Source organism: Podarcis gaigeae, assembly GCF_964106915.1.
Source record: "Podarcis gaigeae genome assembly, chromosome: 10".
NCBI classification, from domain to species: Eukaryota; Metazoa; Chordata; class Lepidosauria; order Squamata; family Lacertidae; genus Podarcis; species Podarcis gaigeae.
In genome coordinates this window covers 36,069,753-36,090,368 of record NC_139686.1, presented here as the reverse complement: position 1 = coordinate 36,090,368, position 20,616 = coordinate 36,069,753, and the positions used below count along the sequence as shown (strand labels likewise).

At 45.2% G+C, this 20,616-nt stretch overlaps 1 protein-coding gene across 1 annotated transcript in view; it reads left to right on the top strand.

Moving 5' to 3' along the window:
• The first annotated feature begins 4,475 nt into the window (after positions 1-4,475).
• The window catches only part of PLXNC1 (plexin C1), a 61,825-nt gene continuing 45,684 nt past the window's right edge, over positions 4,476-20,616 (top strand). Inside the window, exon 1 of the mRNA XM_083698537.1 lies at positions 4,476-6,012. Within this exon, the coding sequence (XP_083554663.1) occupies positions 5,038-6,012 (975 nt within the window). The 5' untranslated portion in view covers positions 4,476-5,037. The remainder of the gene's footprint in view (positions 6,013-20,616) is intronic.

Genomic DNA, 20,616 nt, shown 5'->3' with positions numbered 1-20,616 from the left:
ATTAAATATAGGAAACAGATAGTAGCTTGCCATGCTAAGAAAAAACACACACCCATGGGGGGTTTCTCTGGGTTTGCCATCTGGCAACCCAGATATTCCTTGTAATGTATTATTCTATATTCAAGGTCTGGGAATGACGATAAAAAATTTCCAGCAAGGCTTATAAAGATCTTATGTGCTGAAAACATACATACTTTTTAAATGTTAAATTAAAAAAATGCACATAGAGGCTTTGGTTCGGTGTTATCTTTCTCTGAAGCTATTTGTGATGGTGCAAAGAGATGGCGATTATTATTGTTTAGATTTGTTAGTTGCTTTTTAGCCAAAGCTTTGCAAGTGGCTTGCAGTACAGTTAAAAACACAAATAGATTATACCACAAAACAAAGGGAGGGGAACCCATAACAACCACAGGAAGCTTTGTCCGCACACTAATAACAAACAATATAGTCTTAGTCTGCAAACCGCCAGCCTGGTGAGGGCAGGGAGGAAAGGTATCAGCAAAGGTTCCAGGTAGAGAGTTTGCTAGGGACAGCATTCCACAGATGATAAAATTTATTTTCTTTTTTATTGTAATAAAATACTGCTATATTTCCTCTTTTGTACAAGTTTCTTTTAATAATTTTTAATATATCTTTTGTTTCCTTCAATTGTTTTCTTGTTTCGTTTGAATTTTTGGAATACTACTTTGTTAGTCTTATTTGTTATACTTTTTATTAAAATAATGATTTTAAAAAGAAATGTAAAGTAGAAAACTAGCCTGCTGACCTTTGCATAAATATATAAGTAGCTCTTTCCACATTGACAATATGTTATTATTTGAAGGTTAATGTTCATGTATATTAAGAGCACAGTCTTGTATCCAGCTACCCACAATTTCAAGTAGCATGCCCTTGTCTAAAAAAACCCAAAACACCCTTTGCCAACATTTCTGGCATGAAAGAACAACAAATAATGTGTTTCCAAAATTACAAGCCATGCAATGCTGCACTGTACATACTTTTTTGTCAATGAGTGTTTGGCAAGCAATATGAAGATGAGCCATCTCATTTGCAGAACGGGATATAACAATGAAATTCCCATGGCTGAGAACAGAAAAGTGCTGGCAAAATTCTTCTGAAGCCATAAAACCAAAATAATTGTTCTGGTAGTGCCTGATGGAGTGGAGAAGAGGAAGTAGTCAGGGCAGTGGATCATAGATCATAGAATTGTAGAGCTGGAAGAGGCCCTGAGGATCATCTAGTCCAACCCCTGCAATGTAGGAATATGATTGAGAATAGTAAAATTTTTCTGTTTCAATAGGCCACGTGTTTATACTACAGGACCCAAGTCACTAAGAATTTCTGCATGAGCCACAGAATTTCTGCAAAATAACCTCTTGGTGGGTTGTGTCCTGCTTTTACTATTTGCCACATTGTTGCTTCTGGATGGAATGCCTTCCTTGCTAACAATGTTGCATTACATATTGTCATCCAATTTCACGGAAGATACTTTTTATTAAACAAAAAAAAATTTTTTTAATGGATTTTCTTTTTTCTCATCACATCACAAATATACTTATATCCATAATATACAATTTGCATCACATCTTCCCCTCCCTCCCTTTGGACTTCCCTCAACTTCCATTTCTGATATTTTAATCCTCATTATTATATTCTGCTATTTTCTACAATATATTGTATTTTCCCTTTGTTACAATATTTTTGTTCTCTATCCATAAAATTGCGAATGTTTATTTAAATCCTGCCATCGAGTTGATATTCCTTCTTTGTTTCTGCAAGTATAATATAAAAGGTTCCCACTCTTTTTCAAAGTCACATCCAGCGGAAGATACTGATCTGCTCCAGGAAAATATTTCATGCAGCTTAGTTGCTCTTTTATTTTCTGCTAAGTGGAGAATTTTACCCTTCTTGCTGAGTGTGCAGCATTTTGTTCTACTTTGCTGCTTGCTTACAGGAAAGAGAACTACCATGCACCATATTTAAAGCAGTCTAGCAAATATCTCTATTTTAAGTGAGAGGCAATATTTACATTTTTTGTTTTGAGGAAGAGGTATGCATGCCACTGTTATTCTGCAGAAAGGTGAGATAAATTGGGGAAATTTCTTTCTCTCTCTGATTTTTTACACTCCACTGCTATGCACATTGAAATAATATCTGCTGAATTCAATAGGATTTATTAACAGGAAAGTGCCATATATCCTGGCATTGCCAATCTGGTGCCGTCCAGATGTTCTGGACTATCAGCCCCAGCTTGCATGAAAGAAGTTTTATGGGGCTTACTTCAAAGTATACCATAGTTATGGATGGGCAATACTGCTTTCCCTCCAATATTTTTTTATGTACAGTAGAATATAGCAGTGACACTTTTTACTGTTCAGAATGCAAACAGTTGGTTTAGGAATTTGATCAATACCTCCCTGTCCACTCACATTCCACATTGATCTCCTTGAAGAAAGGGCAGGGTGTGTGATAGCATATTTTAAAAAAATGATAATAGTGCTAGAGGATATCAGCTATAACCCAATTGTTGTGTGTGTTGCAAATTAACCAGCTGGCAGCATTTAGAAAAGAAATACCTTCTGCTCTGACAGGTGATGATCACACTTTCTTGGATGAAAAGGGTGCCTAGATTAATCCCTGCCCCCGAAGGTATTTGATGCTGTCAAAGCTGACAGTGCTAACCATTTGGGGGCTAGTTCACATTTCAAACAGAGATCTCAGGATTCCCAAGAACCATTTAAAAAACCACAGTCATGCATTTGCGTCAGCAAAATATAGAGTCTTAATAGATTCACCACAAACGCTTTGCACTTCAACGAATTTAACAGATGTCACCCAGATAGGGAGAAGGAATGTAGTAGCTACAGAGGCCCCCATGCCTGGAGAGAGTCCATCGGCACCCCTGACACCATGTTAAATGAGCATCGTGCAAGTTTTTTTTTTAAAAAACACAAAATGAAAATGGCATCAGGTGGCAGGGAAGCTGGTAATTAAGGAGGCTGGCCTGTTGTCTTCATTGCATATCTTTAGGCATTATGTGAAAACGTTTCTCTTCAACCAGACCTTTGGCTGATTAACATTCTCTGTCCTCTTAAGTGTGTTTGTGGGAGGGGAGTTATTTGTTTTTGTTTCAAACTATATGTATTTTTTGCTTCTCCTTTTGTCTTTGTATGTTGCAAACCACCCTGTGATCTTTGGTTGAAGAGCAGCATACAAATTTAATACATAGCAATGATCAGGACCAGAGTCGGCTTGGAAGGGAAATTTAGCCTTCTTCCTGCCCCTGCTGTGGTCCTAAGAAAAGCCACGCTTCTGAAACTACAGTTTACTTGAAGGGGAGAAGAATGTCCTCTTGGCATCTTGTTGGCCCAGAGAGAGCAGCCAGTCCTGGGCAGCTGTCTGTTGCTCAGCTGCAAGAACAAGATGGTGGTGGTTGCCAGGGACAGTCACCTCTGCTGCCTCAGATTGCTCAAGCCGCCTCTCCCCCTGGGAGATGTGCCACCCACAGAGGAAACGCAGGCCAGTGGCAAATAAGACGAAGTTGCTCTTGCCTGCTTCCCTCCATCTTTGGGTGGTGCAGGGGGGAGGATTGGCCAACACAGAGACAGGGCATCACTTGCCACCTTCTCATGCTTGCTTTCTCCCTCAGAATGTTGCCACGTGGAGGGGCTGATTCCCGCTGCTGTGCCAGCCAGTGTGTGGTCAGAGGGAGCGTCTCCCCTTGCTCACTTGTGCTCTCCCTTGGAGTAGTGCAGCTATTAAGATTGGGCCCACTGTGCAGCTAAGGAGGAGAAGGTAAATAAGTGTGTAGGGCAGGTGTGATGTACTGAGTTGAATAGGATCCAAAATGCAGCAGTCTGATTGGTCCTAGAACAATGCAGCAGTATGATTGGTACACAGGAGCCACCCAATCCAGCTCCAGGTGGAAGTGAATCTGCAACCTGATGGCCTACAGGAGAATCCCGGAATTAGCCAATCACGTGTGGCCCATTGTGTAAATAAAGTATATAAAGCAGATACTTTGGGAGAACTTTCATTCCTTGCCACTATGAGCTGAATAAAGAGCATGAAATCCCCACTCGACTCCGAGTATATTTCAGCAGGCAACTCCCCCCCCCCAACTCTCTATATATGCTCCTGGGCAACCTTATGGGGGGCCACAGTGATGGGTAGAGCCGATGAAGAACAAATATTTTTAACTGCATCTTTACGCAATTCACATACACACACATGGGAAGCATGATCACGGCTCAAGGACTTATTCCAGCCAGGCAAGCACACTCAAGGAAGGCATGAAGCAGGGGCCGGAAAGGGGCGTGGCCTACAGATAGGGGCGTGGCCTAGGATGTGTGGTCAAAGCAGGCTCTGGGATAAGGTCACGGGGTGGAAGCGAATTCTTTTCTCCCAACTTGGCCCAATCCCTACGACCCCCTCCCTCTTGTCGTTTGCGCATGCTCTCTGGCTGTCTCCGAACAGGGTCTCGTGATGGGAGGGGCGAGGAGGATAGGGCAACCAGCTGGCAAGGAAGAGGGCGTGGCGCACCATAACCAAACCCAATCAACCCTCCCCGCAATAATTTGGAATGGGCCATGGAGCTAAGCCACCCCGCTGAAGCGCCTTGCTCCCCTATGGACCTCACCAATGTCTAAACAAGGCGGGGGGGGGGGCGTTTGTGGGGTGGGGAGACTGGGGCCTGGCGGGAAGCAGCAGACCGGCCAGTTTCCAACACGTGCAGCGCCCCAGCTGCACGCGCCTTCAGGGGGCGGGGCGAGACATTGGCGAGGGTGGGCGGCGAGGGGCAGGCGGGAAAGCTCGCACGCGCGAGCCGAGTGGTGCTTCCCAGCGACGTGGAAAAAGGAACTTCTGCGCGCAAGTCTTCTGGGTGGCACCGAGGAAACCACAGAGAGAGCGAGGGTGGGGTGGGAGGGGAAGGAGAGGGGGAGGTTCCCGCCCTCAGCGCGCAGCCATGGGGCAGCTGTCGGCACGCTGCCTGCAGAGCCGCCTTAGGTAGCCGGAGCGCGGCGTGTGTGTGTGGCCATGGCCGGCTGGTGGCGAAGGCTGAGGGGGCGCCTGGGCGGCGGCCTCGCCTGCTACTGCCTGCTGCTGCTTTCTGCCTCGGTGCTGGCCTGGGCGGCCGAGGAGGAGGCGTCGGCGGCGCGCGCGCAGACCTTCCCTCAGCCGCTCTCCAACCTGGCGGCGAGCGCGCGGCGCTTGCTGGTGGCCAGCGGCAATCGCTGGTACGAAGTGGAGCCCTCGCTGGCCTGGGCGAAGGAGCACCGCAGCAGCCCGGCGCTCGACTCGGGGACGACGGTCAACAAGCTCCTGCTGCCCTTCGGCAACGACCGCCTCCTCACCTGTTGGACGCAGCCGCAGGGCTCCTGCTACGAGGAGCGCCTGGGCGCCGACGCCAACGCCACCGTTTTCGGGGAAGAGGTGGTGACCTGCTTGCGGAATGGCTCCGCCGCCGGGTGGATCTATGCCCGCGGCTCCGAGTGGCGGCTGGTGGTGGCCACGTCTCGCCGACTGAACGATTCCAGCGACTTGGATCGAGAGTGCCTCGCAAGGGGCGACTCCAGAGTGGCCGTCGCTCTCCAAGAGCGCCAGAAGCCGGTCTCGGAGGACCACCGGCTGCTGGTGGACGACGGCTGCTACTTGCACTTCGCGGGCGCGTTCCTGTGGAGCGGGCAGTTCTTCTTTCCTTATTATCACTACAGCCTCAGCATGGAGCCCAAGATGCTGGTGGCCAACCAGATGCCGGCAAACCGGTTCTTCGGCCACGGCCAGGCCATCTTGCGCTGCGGCGGCGGTGGCTTCACCCGGAGGATCCTCTCTTCCAACTACGTCCAGGAGCGCGGCCTCTGGGTCGGCGTCTTCGGCTCGGCCGAGGGTCCGGCCACTCCGACCTCCACGGCCCTTTGCATCTTCAACCTCAGCCAGGTGTCGAGCGTCTCGGAGGGATGCGCCCTTGGCGATTCGAACAGGATCTGCGCCCACGAGCCTGCGGAGACATGCGTGAGTAGTTTGGTTATAGGTTGAGCGTTGTTGCCCTGCGGAATCGGAGACCAGAGGGCCGGCTCTAACAGCGCACCGTCGTCGTTGCCGGCTGGTCTGATGCTCAAGGTAGACCGTTTTAAAGATGTGAAATAACTTTGCGGTCTCCTTGCGCTTGCAACAACCCCATAAGCTCGGTCGCGCTTTCTAGCCCACTGGGTGAGTTAATAGCAGCTGAGACACAGTGAGTTTTCTAGGTCAATAGTAAGACACATTGGGGCATTACTCGCCTAACTATTTTCTTTTTCTTACGTGGCTTAATGTCACAAAGAGGCAGTCCGCAACAGGATTTCGCTTTCGTTTTTCTTAACAACTTATCTCCCCACCCAAAAGGCAAATCTGCATTAACTGGGGAGGGAAAATACAGGCTGGCATGTACAGCAGTGATGTTGTGTAGATGGTGCAAAAATAGGGTTGCCATATTTCAAAGAGTAAAATTCCTGACACCTACAAAATTGTTGAGCTGTTTTATAGGACACCACCAAAATTGTTGACCTTTTTTAAGGAAACCACCAAAATGCAAAAATCCACTGCATTGATCCCACAATAAAATACCCTAAGCATCTTGGGAGTACCACCATATAAACACCTACACTTTCTGTTCAGTTACTCTCTCTCCCGTCCCCTAATCTAGATATGGAGGGAGCAGTAAATAAAAAGCTTGCATGTACCCTGTGACTCTTAAGAATATTCCCGTCTTCACTGTCAATATTTGTAACTCAAGATACATAGAAAAAAATACTAAATAGTACAGGGCAGAACAAGAAAGAGTGTAAGCTTTCTGTGTAGGTTTAACCGTAAGTTTGAAGTTGTCCATATTAATGAATACTGCTGCTGTTGCTGTTGTTGTTATTCCAATTTATTATCTGCCCTTCACCCTAAGGTTCAAGGGCAGGTTGCAACAATTAAAGTGCAACATTAGTATTAAAACACAATATAAAATTGTTTTTCAACAACTTAAAATTACTAAAACAAGTTAGGTCCTAAAAATATACATTTCACATGTCAAAAGCCAGGGTGAACAGGTGTATCTTCCACATTTGCCAAAAGTTGTGTGATGATGTGAAACAGCTGTCATCAAGTTTCGCTGAAATAGAAAGACTGGTAGAAAAAGAAAAAGATTATACCAAGCACCCAGAAATTCCAATATTTGGAGAGCTGTTAAAAAGAGTTAGCCAAATTAATGAAAGTAAAATAAAAGCTTCCTTGATGTTGGAAAAGATGGAGGGCACAAGGAGAAGGGGACGACAGAGGACGAGATGGTTGGACAGTGTTCTCGAAGCTACCGGCATGAGTTTGACCAAACTGCGGGGGGCAGTGGAAGATAGGAGTACCTGGCGTGCTCTGGTCCATGGGGTCACGAAGAGTCGGACACGAGCAAACAACTAAACAACAACAACAAAGTAAAAGCTACAGTGGTACCTCAGGTTACATACGCTTCAGGTTACAGACTCTGCTAACCCAGAAATAGTACCTCGGGTTAAGAACTTTGCTTCAGGATGAGAACAGAAATCGTGCTCCAGCGGCGCGGCAGCAACAGGAGGCCCCCATTAGCCAAAGTAGTGCTTCAGGTTAAGAACAGTTTCAGGTTAAGAACGCACCTCTGGAATGAATTAAGTACTTAACCCGAGGTACCACTGTACTGGCCACTGTACTGCAGATTCACGGTTGAAGGTTATACAAGGGGAGAGTACTCTTGGACTTAGATCCTACTTGTGGGCTTCCCACAGGCATCTGGTTGTCCATTGTGAGAACAGGATTCTGGACTAGATGGGCCATTGGTGGGACCCAACAGGCTCTAATTTAGAAGGAACTTTCACAGGGAATACTAGACAAAAGTTTACTTACGGGTGGAAGACAGCCTCACAACTGATAATGGGTAGCTAACTTAAGGAAGCATGGTGAACTTACTGCATGAGGGTTGTGGGGTGAGACCCATGACAGGGGATGCATTTCTCCGGATATGTTGAACCCAACAACAACAACAATAATTGCCCTTCACTGGAAGGTTAAAACAACAGCAAGTACAGTGGTAATAATAATAATAATAATAATAATAAATAATTTATTATTTATATCCCGCCCATCTGGCTGGGCCTCCCCAGCCACTCTGGGCGGCTTCCATAAAAACCAAAAATACAGTAAAATATCACACGTTAAAAACTTCCCTGAACAGGGCTGCCTTAAGATGTCTTCTGAATGTCAGGTAGTTGTTTATCGCTTTGACATCTGCTGGAAGGGCGTTCCACAGGGCGGGCGCCACTACCGAGAAGGCCCTCTGCCTGGTTCCCTGTAGCTTTGCTTCTCGCAATGAGGGAACCGCCAGAAGGCCCTCGGCGCTGGACCTCAACGTCCGGGCAGAATGATGGGGGTGGAGACGCTCCTTCAGGTATACTGGACCGAGGCCGTTTAGGGCTTTAAAGGTCAGCACCAACACTTTGAATTGTGCTCGGAAACATACTGGGAGCCAATGTAGGTCTTTCAAGACCGGTGTTATATGGTCTCGGCGGCCGCTCCCAGTCACCAGTCTAGCTGCCGCATTCTGGATTAGTTGTAGTTTCCGAGTCACCTTCAAAGGTAGCCCCACGTAGAGTGCATTGCAGTAGTCCAAGTGGGAGATAACCAGAGCATGCACCACTCTGGCGAGACAGTCCGCAGGCAGATAGGGTCTCAGCCTACATACCAGATGGAGCTGGTAAACAGCTGTCCTGGACACAGATTTGACCTGTGCCTCTATGGACAGCTGTGAGTCCAAAATGACTCCCAGGCTGCGCACCTGGTCCTTCAGGGGCACAGTTACCCCATTCAGGACCAGGGAATCCTCCACACCTGCCCGCCTCCTGTCCCCCAGAAACAGTACTTCTGTCTTGTCAGGATTCAACCTCAATCTGTTAGCTGCCATCCATCCTCCAACCACCTCCAGACACTCACACAGGACCTTCACTGCCCTCACTGGTTCTGATTTAAAAGAGAGGTAGAGCTGGGTATCATCCGCATACTGATGAACACCCAGCCCAAACCTTCTGATGATCTCTCCCAGCGGCTGCATGTAAATGTTGAAAAGTATGGGGGAGAGGACAGAACCCTGAGGCACCCCACAAGTGAGAGCCCAGGGGTCTGAACACTCATCCCCCCCCCCCACTTTCTGAACACGGCCCAGGAGGAAGGAGCGGAACCACTGTAGGACAGTGCCCCCAGCTCCCAGCCCCTCAAGACGGTCCAGAAGGATGTTATGGTCGATGGTGTCAAAGGCCGCTGAGAGATCCAGTAGAACTAGGAAACAGCTCTCACCTTTGTCCCTAGCCGCCGGAGATCATCAACCAGTGCGACCAAGGCAGTTTCAGTCCCATGATGAGGCCTGAATCCCGACTGGAAGGGATCCAAATGGTCCGCTTCTTCCAGGCGTGCCTGGAGTTGTTCGGCAACCGCTCGCTCTATCACCTTGCCCAAGAATGGAAGATTTGAGACTGGGCGATAGTTGGCCATTGTGGCCGCATCTAAAGATGGTTTTTTAAGAAGCAGTTTAATAACCGCCTCTTTCAGTGGGTCTGGGAAGGCTCCCTCACGGAGGGAAGCATTCACCACCCCAAAAAGCCCATCGCCCAGTCCTTCCCGGCTAGCTTTTATAAGCCAGGATGGGCAAGGATCCAGGAGACAGGTGGTTGGTTTCACTCGTCCAAGCAGCCTGTCCACATCCTCGGAGGTAACAGATTGGAATTGATCCCACTCAACTTGACTAGACAGAACTCTAGCACTCTCCCGCCCCAGCCCTGCTCCCACGGTGGAGTCTACTTCTTCCCGAATTTGAGCGATTTTACCTCGGGTTAAGAACTTAATTCGTTCTGGAGGTCCGTTCTTAACCTGAAACTGTTCTTAACCAGAAGCACCACTTTAGCTAAGGGGGCCTCCCGCTGCCGCCGCACCGCCAGAGCACGGTTTCTTTTCTCATCCTGAAGCAAAGTTCTTAACCCGAGGAACTATTTCTGGGTTAGCAGAGTCTGTAACCTGAAGCGTATGTAACCTGAAGCGTATGTAACCAGAGGTACCACTGTCACCAGACCACAAGACGCACCTAGTTTTTGGAGGAGAAAAACAAGAATTTCTCCCCCCCCCCCCCGAATTTCAGAAGCAAGAACAGCAAGAGGGATCGCTGCGCAGTGAGAGCAGCAATCCCTCTTGCTGTTCTGCCTTCTGGGATAGCTGCACAGCCTGCATTCGCTCCATAAGACGCACACACATTTCCCCTTACTTTTTAGGAGGGAAAAAGTGAGTCTTATAGAGCAAAAAATACGGTAATCACCCGCAATTGCTGAAAGGCTGAGCAGATGCAACTCTATAGAAGAAGTTCAGCCAACATGAATTACTGTCAAGCCCCCTTTGGTTTCAGAGAGATGCTTTACTTTCCCACTGCAACCAGTGCACTTACTGTTGGATGAGTTGGCAAAAAAAAGATGTCCTGCTAGCTGAGCATATATAAAAGAAGATCTCATGATGTTGCTCAACATAGGAAGCAGACAGTTGGGTTTGCAGTGGCAAAAAAGTTACTCAACAGCTTTGCAAAGAAAGGCTTTTCTGTTTGAAATGGCAAGTCAGCTCACCACATGCATGTGACCAATTTTTTTAAAAAATGCTTCTTGTACATTAAGTGCATTGACATATAAATCTCTGCAAACACTCATGGGGGGAAAAACAACAGTTTGCTGTAGTGTTGTCCATTATCTAAAACAGCTTGCAAGGCAGAACAGCATTTTTTTGGTGCTGGTATCATAAGGAAATAAGAAGAGTCTGCTGGATCAGGCCAGTGGCCTATCTGGTCCAGACCCTGTTCTCACCAGACTCACCAGATGCCTATGGGATCCAGGTACAAGAACACTGTCCCTTCACGTGGCCTCCAGCCAGAGCATGGTCATCAAGGCTAGTAGCCTTTGCTTTACCTCCATTCATTTGTCCGATCCTTTAAAAACGTTGTCCAAGTTGGTTGTCTCCAGTGGGAGTGAATTTCATAGTTTAATGATATGCTCTGTGAAGCAACTTTTTCCCTTATCTCGAATCATCTAACATTCACTTATCCACAATCTCTAATTCTTTGAGAGAGGGAGAAAACCTTTTTCTGTGGGCACTTCAAGTCACACAGTGGTAAAAATGCATTATTTGGATGAGGGTTTCCCAAACTTGGGTCGCCAGCTGTTTTTGGACTACAACTCCCATCAGCCCTAGCTAGCAGAACCAGTAGTCAGGGATGATGGGAATTGTAGTCCAAAACAAGCTGGAGACTCCCTTTAAGGAGTCTCAAAGCGACTAACATTCTTCTTTCCCTTCCTCCCCCACAACAAACACTCTGTGTGGTGAGTGGGGCTGAGAGAAGTGTGACTGGCCCAAGGTCACCCAGCAGCTGCATGTGGAGGAGCGGAGACGCGAACATGGTTCCCCAGATTACGAGACTACCGCTCTTAACCACTACACCACACTGGCTCTCAAGAGAACCTGCGATGAGCCTAGATGTTGCTGGTTCAGCATTCTGGATACATTAGTATGAAAAACAAGAAGAAAATAGATTGCCAACCTAGTAAAAAAAATAGAAATACACTGAGTATGCATAGAATCACATTTTAAACCTGTGCTGTGGAACATTTTTGGCTATGTGGACCTTATTTGGCAGGTGGGCAGGACATCACATAGTTAGGACTTTAAAACACTTTGCATAGCCAGCCCATAGTCTTGGCTCTACCACTCAGCAACTGATGGGAGTTAGAGTCAAAGCTTGCTGTAGGTTGCATGATGGAGTTCTCTGCAGTGAGTCCCCTTCCACACGTGTTCCAGCAGACTTCAAATAACATATATTTAAAGGAAAGATAATAAAATGAGCATCTGTAACCCAAACAGCCACCCTGGCTATAAAACTGTTTTAATAAATAGGAAAACAAGTTGTTTGTTTTTACCGTTGTAACAATTTTCTTCTCAAAATGTGTCTTCTGTATCATGAAAAGTAAATAAAATCATCATCATTATTTTAAAGTGTAAGGAAGAGTCCCTCAGGCCTTTACTAGTCTGGCCGCTGTAACCTAGGGATGGGGCCCCCCAACATGGTGCCCTTGTGAACCCTGCTTGGTTCCCACCTTCCAATTTTTACATTAAATTGAGGTGTGGTTTTGTTTTTTGGTTGTGGGCTGGTTGTATATTTTGTAGCGCCCAAGACTGTCCCTTACATTGGTGCCCTTTGGCCGTAAGAGGTTAGGAACCTGAAAGGAATGGGAGCAGTGCTTGCTGCAAATGGGAAATGTTCAGGCTGCATGAGATGTTTGGAAAAGTAAAGCCTCTTCTGCAGAGAGCCCTTCTAAAGATGAGCAACTCTGTTCTGCAGGCTTTCTCAGAAGTATTTCAATGGGCGTCCTTCCAGCAGATGTATTTGGGGTTGCTGCCTTGGATGTGTACCATGAGACTGAATGTTGTAGAATGGGAAATCACACTTGGCGGATATTTTGTGCCTTGTCTAGATGTTTTTGTTTTCAGATTACAGCGGTACCTTGGAAGTCGAACGGAATCCATTCCAGAAATCCGTTCAACTTGTAAAATGTTAGGAAACCAAGGCACGGATTCCCATTGGCTGCAGGAAGCTTCTGTAGCCATTTGCAAGCCTTGGAAGCTGTGTTGGATGTTTGGGTTCCAAAGAACATTCACAAAGCAGAACCCAAAACGTTCAACTCGCAAGGCGTTCGAGATCCAACGTATAACTGTACTTCTAACCCCCAGTTAAAGGACCTGTACAACTATTCAGAAATTTAGATTGGCACACCGGTTATTTAAATACTTTATTTTTATATACCAGACATGTTCAACCGGTCAACCGCAATGTACAGGTAGATCGCCAGGGTGACCCTGGTCGACCACGGAAATGTTTTGGCCCTACGCCCCAGGCACTATGTCCCTCCTCCACAGCAAGGAAAGTTGGGGCAGGTGGGAAGCGCAAGTATTGTCGCCTGACCCTTGTTTCCTGGAAGCGTCAAGTGACTATCCTCCCCCCAAAAAGCTCAATAACACTTGCCAACCCCCCCCAAAAAGCTCAACTCTTGACAGTCCTCCCCCAAAAAAGCTTGATAACTCTGACAATGGGTAGATCACTGCCAGTTTTTTTTAATAGTGGGAGTAGATCACAGTCTTTAGGGAGTTGGACATGCCTGTTATATATCGTTAAATCATAAAGAATATATCACAGCAGTTTACAACAATATGAAGACATAAAATGAAACAAAAAAATAATAAAAAGTTGAAAACAAGCTGGAAGCAAAAGGAAATTAAAAACATGTTTGCTTCTGGTATTTTAGCACTTATTGTTATGGCTGTTCAAGTTGCCATGGTGACTATGAGGTAGAGCTCCACAATTGTCCTCCTCTCACACTCTTGCCACTGGTGAGTGTTCCTCATTATGTGGTGAGCATACCTTTCCTGGCTTCTCTGTAAACTGGGAAAAAAGGGAAAGGGTTCTGCCAAAAATAGAAGTTGTGCAAGGATGTTCTATCTTCTGCAAAAGTCCAATTAGAAATTTAACAATAACCTTTTGTCCCTAGTAGTCTGGTTCACATTTGTATAGGACTTGGGGATGCTGAGGGGGCCTTTGTTTCACATCCATGAAGGCAAGAAGCAGCATGGTGGAGAAGGAAAACCTAAGAGAGGAACTTGCACCATATCTTGCTTTCTCCTAAACCCCACATGAGGTAAAACAACACCCCCTTCTTCCACAAATCTTCTGCAGGGGCTAGAGGACTGATATGGGAAGAAGTGAGTTTTCTTTCTTTTCTAGCATGGCATTTGTAGAAAGCAGAAGTCTCTTGCACTGATTCTGCTTTGGGAAAAACTCCATAAAGTGTTCTACACCTTATATGTTACCCATAAAGGTAAAGGTAAAGGGACCCCTGACCGTTAGGTCCAGTAGCAGACGACTCGGGGGTTTCGGCGCTCATCTTGCTTTATTGGCCGAGAGAGCCTGCGTACAGCTTCCGGGTCATGTGGCCAGCATGACTAAGTCACTTCTGGCGAACCAGAGCAGCGCTTTTGTCTTGTGGACGGCAAATTTAGTTTTCGTTCTTGCTGCTGCTGCTGCTGTTGCTGTTGTTTTGGCCTAGTCAAGAGTTATGTGAAAAGAACAAAACACAGTAATATACCCCTCAAAAATTATTTATTGGACTGCCTTATGCAGACTACATGAATATAAAGGGTATGCCTGTAATCTGACAAGAATGTTAGCTTTTATAGTTAATGAATTTCTTTTTAACATACTGTGTGTCAGATCTAGCTGTTTTCAAAATGGGGTGCATTTTAAGCATAGCTTTCCTTTAAATAGGAATTAAGTCACAGAAGTTCTATAAGCCTTCAGATAAATAAGTCTGATGAAAGATTAGCATAGTGAGCCATCTGGCCTGGCCAGGTGTTTTGTGTATACGTACATTCAGAGAATGAGAGGGATATTTGGCTACAGAAAGAGAGGCAATACAGTGAATGATACTGGAAGAGAGGGATGATCTCTCTATCACAATCTGGTCTTATGACAGAGTTGTGTTAAGGTTAACACGTTCCCATCAACACGTTTCTCGTGAATTCTGTGTGGCCCAATTCAGAGTACTACAAAGCCTTACATGGCTCTGGACTTCAGTACCTTAAGGAAAGCCTTTCCCCCATACAAAGCGACCTGGACCCTCCACTTGTCATCGGAGGCTCTTTTCTATGTCCCTACTCCCAGAGAGGTTTGGAAGGTGGCAACAAGACAACAGGCCTTTTCTGTGGTGGCTAACTGATTGTAGAATACTCTCCCCAGAGAGGGTTACCTGGCCCCATCATTACATGTCTTTACCCAGGTCTATGGCTATTAAATAATCTATGGCCTGTAAAAGTGTGGGGAACAGGACTGTTATTAGGATGGTTATTTTATTATGAGGCTCTTTGTCAGTATGCTTTTTACTATATTTTTATTATATATTTTTATCATTGATGCTCTGTATTGTGTTTTTAATGTAGTACACCACCCTAGGATCTTTTGATAAAGGGCAGTTTATCAATTGAATTACAGTGGTACCTCGGGTTACATATGCTTCAGGTTACATACGCTTCAGGTTACATACTCCGCTAACCCAGAAATAGTGCTTCAGGTTAAGAACTTTGCTTCAGGATGAGAACAGAAATCATGCTCTGGCGGCATGGCAGCAGTGGGAGGCCCTATTAGCTAAAGTGGTGCTTCAGGTTAAGAACAGTTTCAGGTTAAGTACGGACCTCTGGAACGAATTAAGTACTTAACCCAAGGTACCACTGTAATAGTATTAGTAGTAATATTGCAAGACCAAATCAGATCTGTGTCAAAACGTCAGATGCCTTAATAGTATGCCATAGACTTGGAGCATCCTGTTGCGTCTTTTTGTGCCATTTAATACTTGCACAACTTATCTGTTAGCTTCAGTGGAGTAAGTGCTAGCTAAAACAAATACACATTTTATAAAGAAGGATAAAGTTTGCACAGTGTGGGAGGGCTTGGGGGGGAGGACTACAGTATGATTGTGTCTTGCACAGGGGTTACATTCTGGGGATGATTCATATAAGCAAAAACACATATACTGTACCAGTACCTGAACCACCCCTTTGGAACCCCCCCCCCCAAACAACCATCCTTATCTTACAAGAAAGGCAGAGAACCTTTAAGCTCTCAAGACCTGCTTACTAAGGTCTGGGATGCTCTTGTGAGATCTCACAGGGCCATCCAAGTTTCCATAAGATATTGTGAGAGCATCCCAGAGCCTGGTACCAGCAAGTCTGAGCGCTTAAAAGCTCTTTCCACACTGGGAAAACCCAGTGCAGAAGGAGCTTTTAAGCTCTCCGCCTTGCGTGCAATTGATCTGCAAGATTTCAGACATTCAGCTTTCAACTGAGTAAGGTTGAAATTGCTCGGGTTAGTTGTGCATAGGATGCGATCCTACTACATTGTCAGTGCCTTCCTGCATAACTTCAATTGGACAACATTGGCAGAGAACAGCTATGGAACTTACCCAGCCATGTTCGTTCCGGAAGATATTGGACTCGTTACCTCCATCCTGCATCCTTGCTTGCATGACTGATGGTTAGTGATGATGGGAGTCGTAGAAGAACAACATTTGGAGAGCATCATGTTGGTTACTCATTTGGGGTGAAGATCATCCCCACTGAGTGCCTTCTAGCAGCTTCAGCTGGTGGTCCAACGATGACGCTTTGTGGATAGGGATAATTTGGCTACAGTAATCTATGAATCCTCTCACAGCCTCAATACAATGGTACCTCGGGTTACATACGTTTCAGGTTACATATGCTTCAGGTTACAGACTCCACTAACCCAGAAATAGTACCTTGGGTTAAGAACTTTGCTTCAGGGTGAGAACAGAAATCATGCAGCAGCAGTGCGGCGGCAGCAGGAGACCCCATTAGCTAAAGTGGTGCTTCAGGTTAAGAACAGTTTCAGGTTAAGAACAGACCTCCAGAATGAATTAAGCTCTTGATCTGAGGTACCACTCTATTGGATTACTGCAGTGCAATTTATGTGTAGCTTTCTTTTGGAGATGGCTTGCAAACTGCACCTGGTGCAGAATGCAGCCACTTAACTGTTAACAGGATCAAGGTGAGCCCATCTTAAGACACTGGTGTTGGCACAGCTTCATTGTCTTCCTGTATGTTTCTGGGCCCAATTCAAAGTGCTGCTTTTCATCTATAAATACAATGGTGCTTCGCAAGACGAAATTAATTCGTTCCGCAAGTCTTTTCGTCTTGCGAGTTTTTCGTCTTGCGAAGCACGGTTTCCCATAGGAATGCATTAAAAATCAATTAATGCGTTCCTATGGAAACCGCCTTCAGACCAGGTCCGGGGACAGTCTGGGGGACGAAGCAAGCCCATAGGGAAATTCGTTTTGCGAAGCGCCTCCAAAACGGAAAACCCTTTCGTCTAGCGGGTTTTTCGTCTTGCGAGGCGTTCGTCTTGCGGGGCACCACTGTACCTTTGTGGGAATGCCTCTGGACCATTCAATCTTCATTTGAGGCCCTTCTCCTGTTTTCCACTCTGAAGAAGGTTAGGAGGGTGCGTTCTTTTCTGTAGGTATTTTTTTTTGTATGGGTTATTGAAATGGTTTTATTGAACACATCGTTTTTGTTTTGTGGAATTCTTCTTGGTTCTTAATCTTTGTAAATTGTCTCTGTAGTAAGTGAGAGATAAGTCAAATAAATTACAATAATACAAAGCAGTAATTGTATTAAGCTGGCTGTGGGTGGTGAGAATTTTAGTCCAACCACATCTGGGGATTAGGTTGAAGAAAACACTGCTTTAAAACATACCTCTTTTAACTAAGTGTGACATTTGTCATGCAGTTTAGTCCCATTGACACCAATGGGACTTTTCTTCTTACTGCACCCCCCCCCCCAATTCCAACCTGGGTTTTAGTGAGGACAAGGAATTAAAGTTCTGCCCTGGAATGTTTCTGTATTTAAACTTTAATGTATTAATGATATAAATTGGTTAATGCTTTATATCTCTTGGACACCACCTTGGGATGCCACATTAAAGGTGATCAAAAATGCCTAATTAAAATAAGAACCCCTCTCCGTGGCTGTGGCGGCTGGGGCTGTTGGGAATCACAGTCCAAAAAAGCATACAGTTGGGAAGGCTGGATAAATAAAAGACAGCTGTGCAGAGCCAAATTATCTCACCAATGTCAATGCCCTAAGTCTGTCATCACTATGTGTGTAGTTTAGGCCATAGATGATTAGGTTGCTTGGATGTTAATTTCTGTCAACAAGTGTTGCTGATGGTGTAGTCCAGGCTTCCTCAAACCTGGCCCTCCAGATGTTTTGAGAATACAGTTCCCATCATCCCTGACCACTAGTCCTGCTAGCTAGGGATCATGGGAGTTGTAGGCAAAAAACATTTGAAGGGCCAAGTTTGAGGAAACCTGGTGTAGTCACACTCCCCCCCCCCCCCGCCCGTAAGGTAAAGGTAAAGGGACCCCTGACCATTAGGTCCAGTCGTGACCGACTCTGGGGTTGCGGCGCTCATCTCGCTTTATTGGCCGAGGGAGCCGGCGTACAGCTTCCAGGTCATGTGGCCAGCATGACTAAGCCGATTCTAGCGAACTAGAGCAGCACATGGAAACGCCGTTTACCTTCCCGCCGGAGCGGTACCAATTTATCTACTTGCACTTTGACGTGCTTTCAAACTGCTAGGTTGGCAGGAGCTCACCCCGTCGCGGGGATTTGAACCGCCAGCCTTCTGATCAGCAAGCCCTAGGGTCTGTGGTTTAACCCACAGTGCCACCCGCATCCCTTTGTAGATATGCCTTATTTAATGGACCACATTGTGTTCTCCTGCTTTATGGAAAAAGCAAAGGAATATAGAAGCACTTCCTCTTTGGATAAGATGGCAAAACTTTTTCTTTCTTTCCTGGTGTTACAATGTTGTTTTCCTGTCTTGTTTAAAAGTGGTTGTGCAACTTTGTACAGGGTTGAGAGCTGACAAACCACATATGTTGATCGCTCAGCATTCCATGCCCCTAACACTTTAGACCACAAACAGCATTGGCAGATGCTGCAATAGCAGCATATATTTTCTTGAAGTACAGCACAACTTCATGCACACATGTAATTAATGCCAGGAGCTTCAATAATATGGGAGATTGAGTGGCAAAACATCAAATTATATTTTGTGTTAAATCTGTGTACAAAGTTTTTTCTTCAGCATCCAAAACACAAATATACCCATGAACCTAATATATAAAATGGTGTTTTATGTACTCACAAACATGATAATCCATCGTACATCTTTTTGTAAATATATATAAATGGATCATGATGTTTGTTTGTTTGTATAGTATAGCATCATTTGATATATATTAGTGTTTTGTGTTTGTGTTGTTTTGAGTTGAGCCACTTTAAATAAAATTGAGTATATATGACAGAGGGGAAAGCTGGCTGGATTCAATTTCCTGTACTCCCTCTTTACTGTTAGGTGGAATTTAAAAACATTTCTGTTCACCCAGGCATTTGATTGCTGAAATATATTGTTCCTGACAACCTTGAAATTATATTTGAGGATTTTTGATCGTTTCTGAATGTTTTCCATTTTGCTGTATGCTGCACTTTGGTTCCTTTGGAAAGAAGGAATGTGATTGAAATTTAATTAATAAATAATTATTAAAAAACACTTTTTCCCTAAAGGGTCCCCTTTGAAAAATATGCGGTCCCCTTGCTTTGCATAAACTCTCTTGGATTGAAGATTTGACTGTCTTCAGATGGTTAACTTTTGTAGCTTCCTTTGCTCTTCCCGTCACATGAGCAGGGACACCAGCCAGCAAGCCTAGTTAACCACAGCTTCTTTTTACATTCAGTTTGAACCAGGGAACTATGGTTAATGGCTCCCAACATTTGCTTCCAAATCCTTGCTTGTTTGAAAGCTGTTAATCATAGCTATCAGTTTGGACATAAAAGGAAGCTGTGATTAACTGTGACTTCCTGGCCTGTTTACCAGCTGGTGCTAAAGGAGGGGTAAAATGGGAGAAAAGGGATGCAGGATAGAGTATTAAGTTCCTGCATATCATAGCTTCCAAAGCAAAGATCATGATGTGTGAATGGGGCCTATCATGCCCAGTTAAATAAGTGCTTATTGTCACAATTTTTTTTATATCCTTTTAAAAATATTGAATTGCAGCACAGTTTTTCATTTCTTTGGTTTTTGGCCTTTACATTTTCCTGATTTTATAGTTCAGGTCCCCACCTAATGGTTTATTTGTGTTTGCAATGATTAACTGACTTAATTAAACTGGTCTCCACCCCCATCGCTCAGCGATGAGGTTCAGCACCAAGGGCCTTCTGGTGGTTCACTCACTGCGAGAAGACAGGTTACAGGGAACCAGGCAGAGGGCTTTCTCGGTAGTGGCACCTGCCCTGTGGAACACACTCCCATCAGATGTCAAGGAAATAAACAACTATCTGACTTTCAGAATACATCTGAAGGCAGCCCTGTTTAGGGAAGTTTTTAATGTTTGATGTTTTATTGTATTTTTAATATTTTGTTGGAAGCTGCCCACCCAACATATAATCTTTAGCTAGGTTCACAGTAAATATCGTCTAAAGAACATGCTGCTGTAGTTGTACAGTTAGGAACAGCTAAACTCATGACTGATGAGATGTTTGCCAGAAGGCATAGCTGTTATCTGTATGAATGCTTCCAGTGTTCAAGTAATACATGCTGTTTGTTTCCTGGTTTTTCTCTGGTCTCCTGATTCATACTCTGCTTTAAAACATGACATTTACACCTAAGATATTATTATTTCTCATCCTGATAGGAGAAAATTGGAAGCTTCCAAACTTCACTTTAGGGCCGTATTGGGGTGGTCATGTGAGTTCAGCAGAAGCCTAGAATCATTCTCGTAATACTAAACTGTGGTCTAGCATTGTATCTAAACCGACCCATAAGTTGCCAAAGTTTTGCAATAATACTGTGTGGAGCCCTGCTTGAAGTGCAACGCTACCTCCCATAAAGAAGCTTTCAGCAGCAAGTTATAGTTAAGG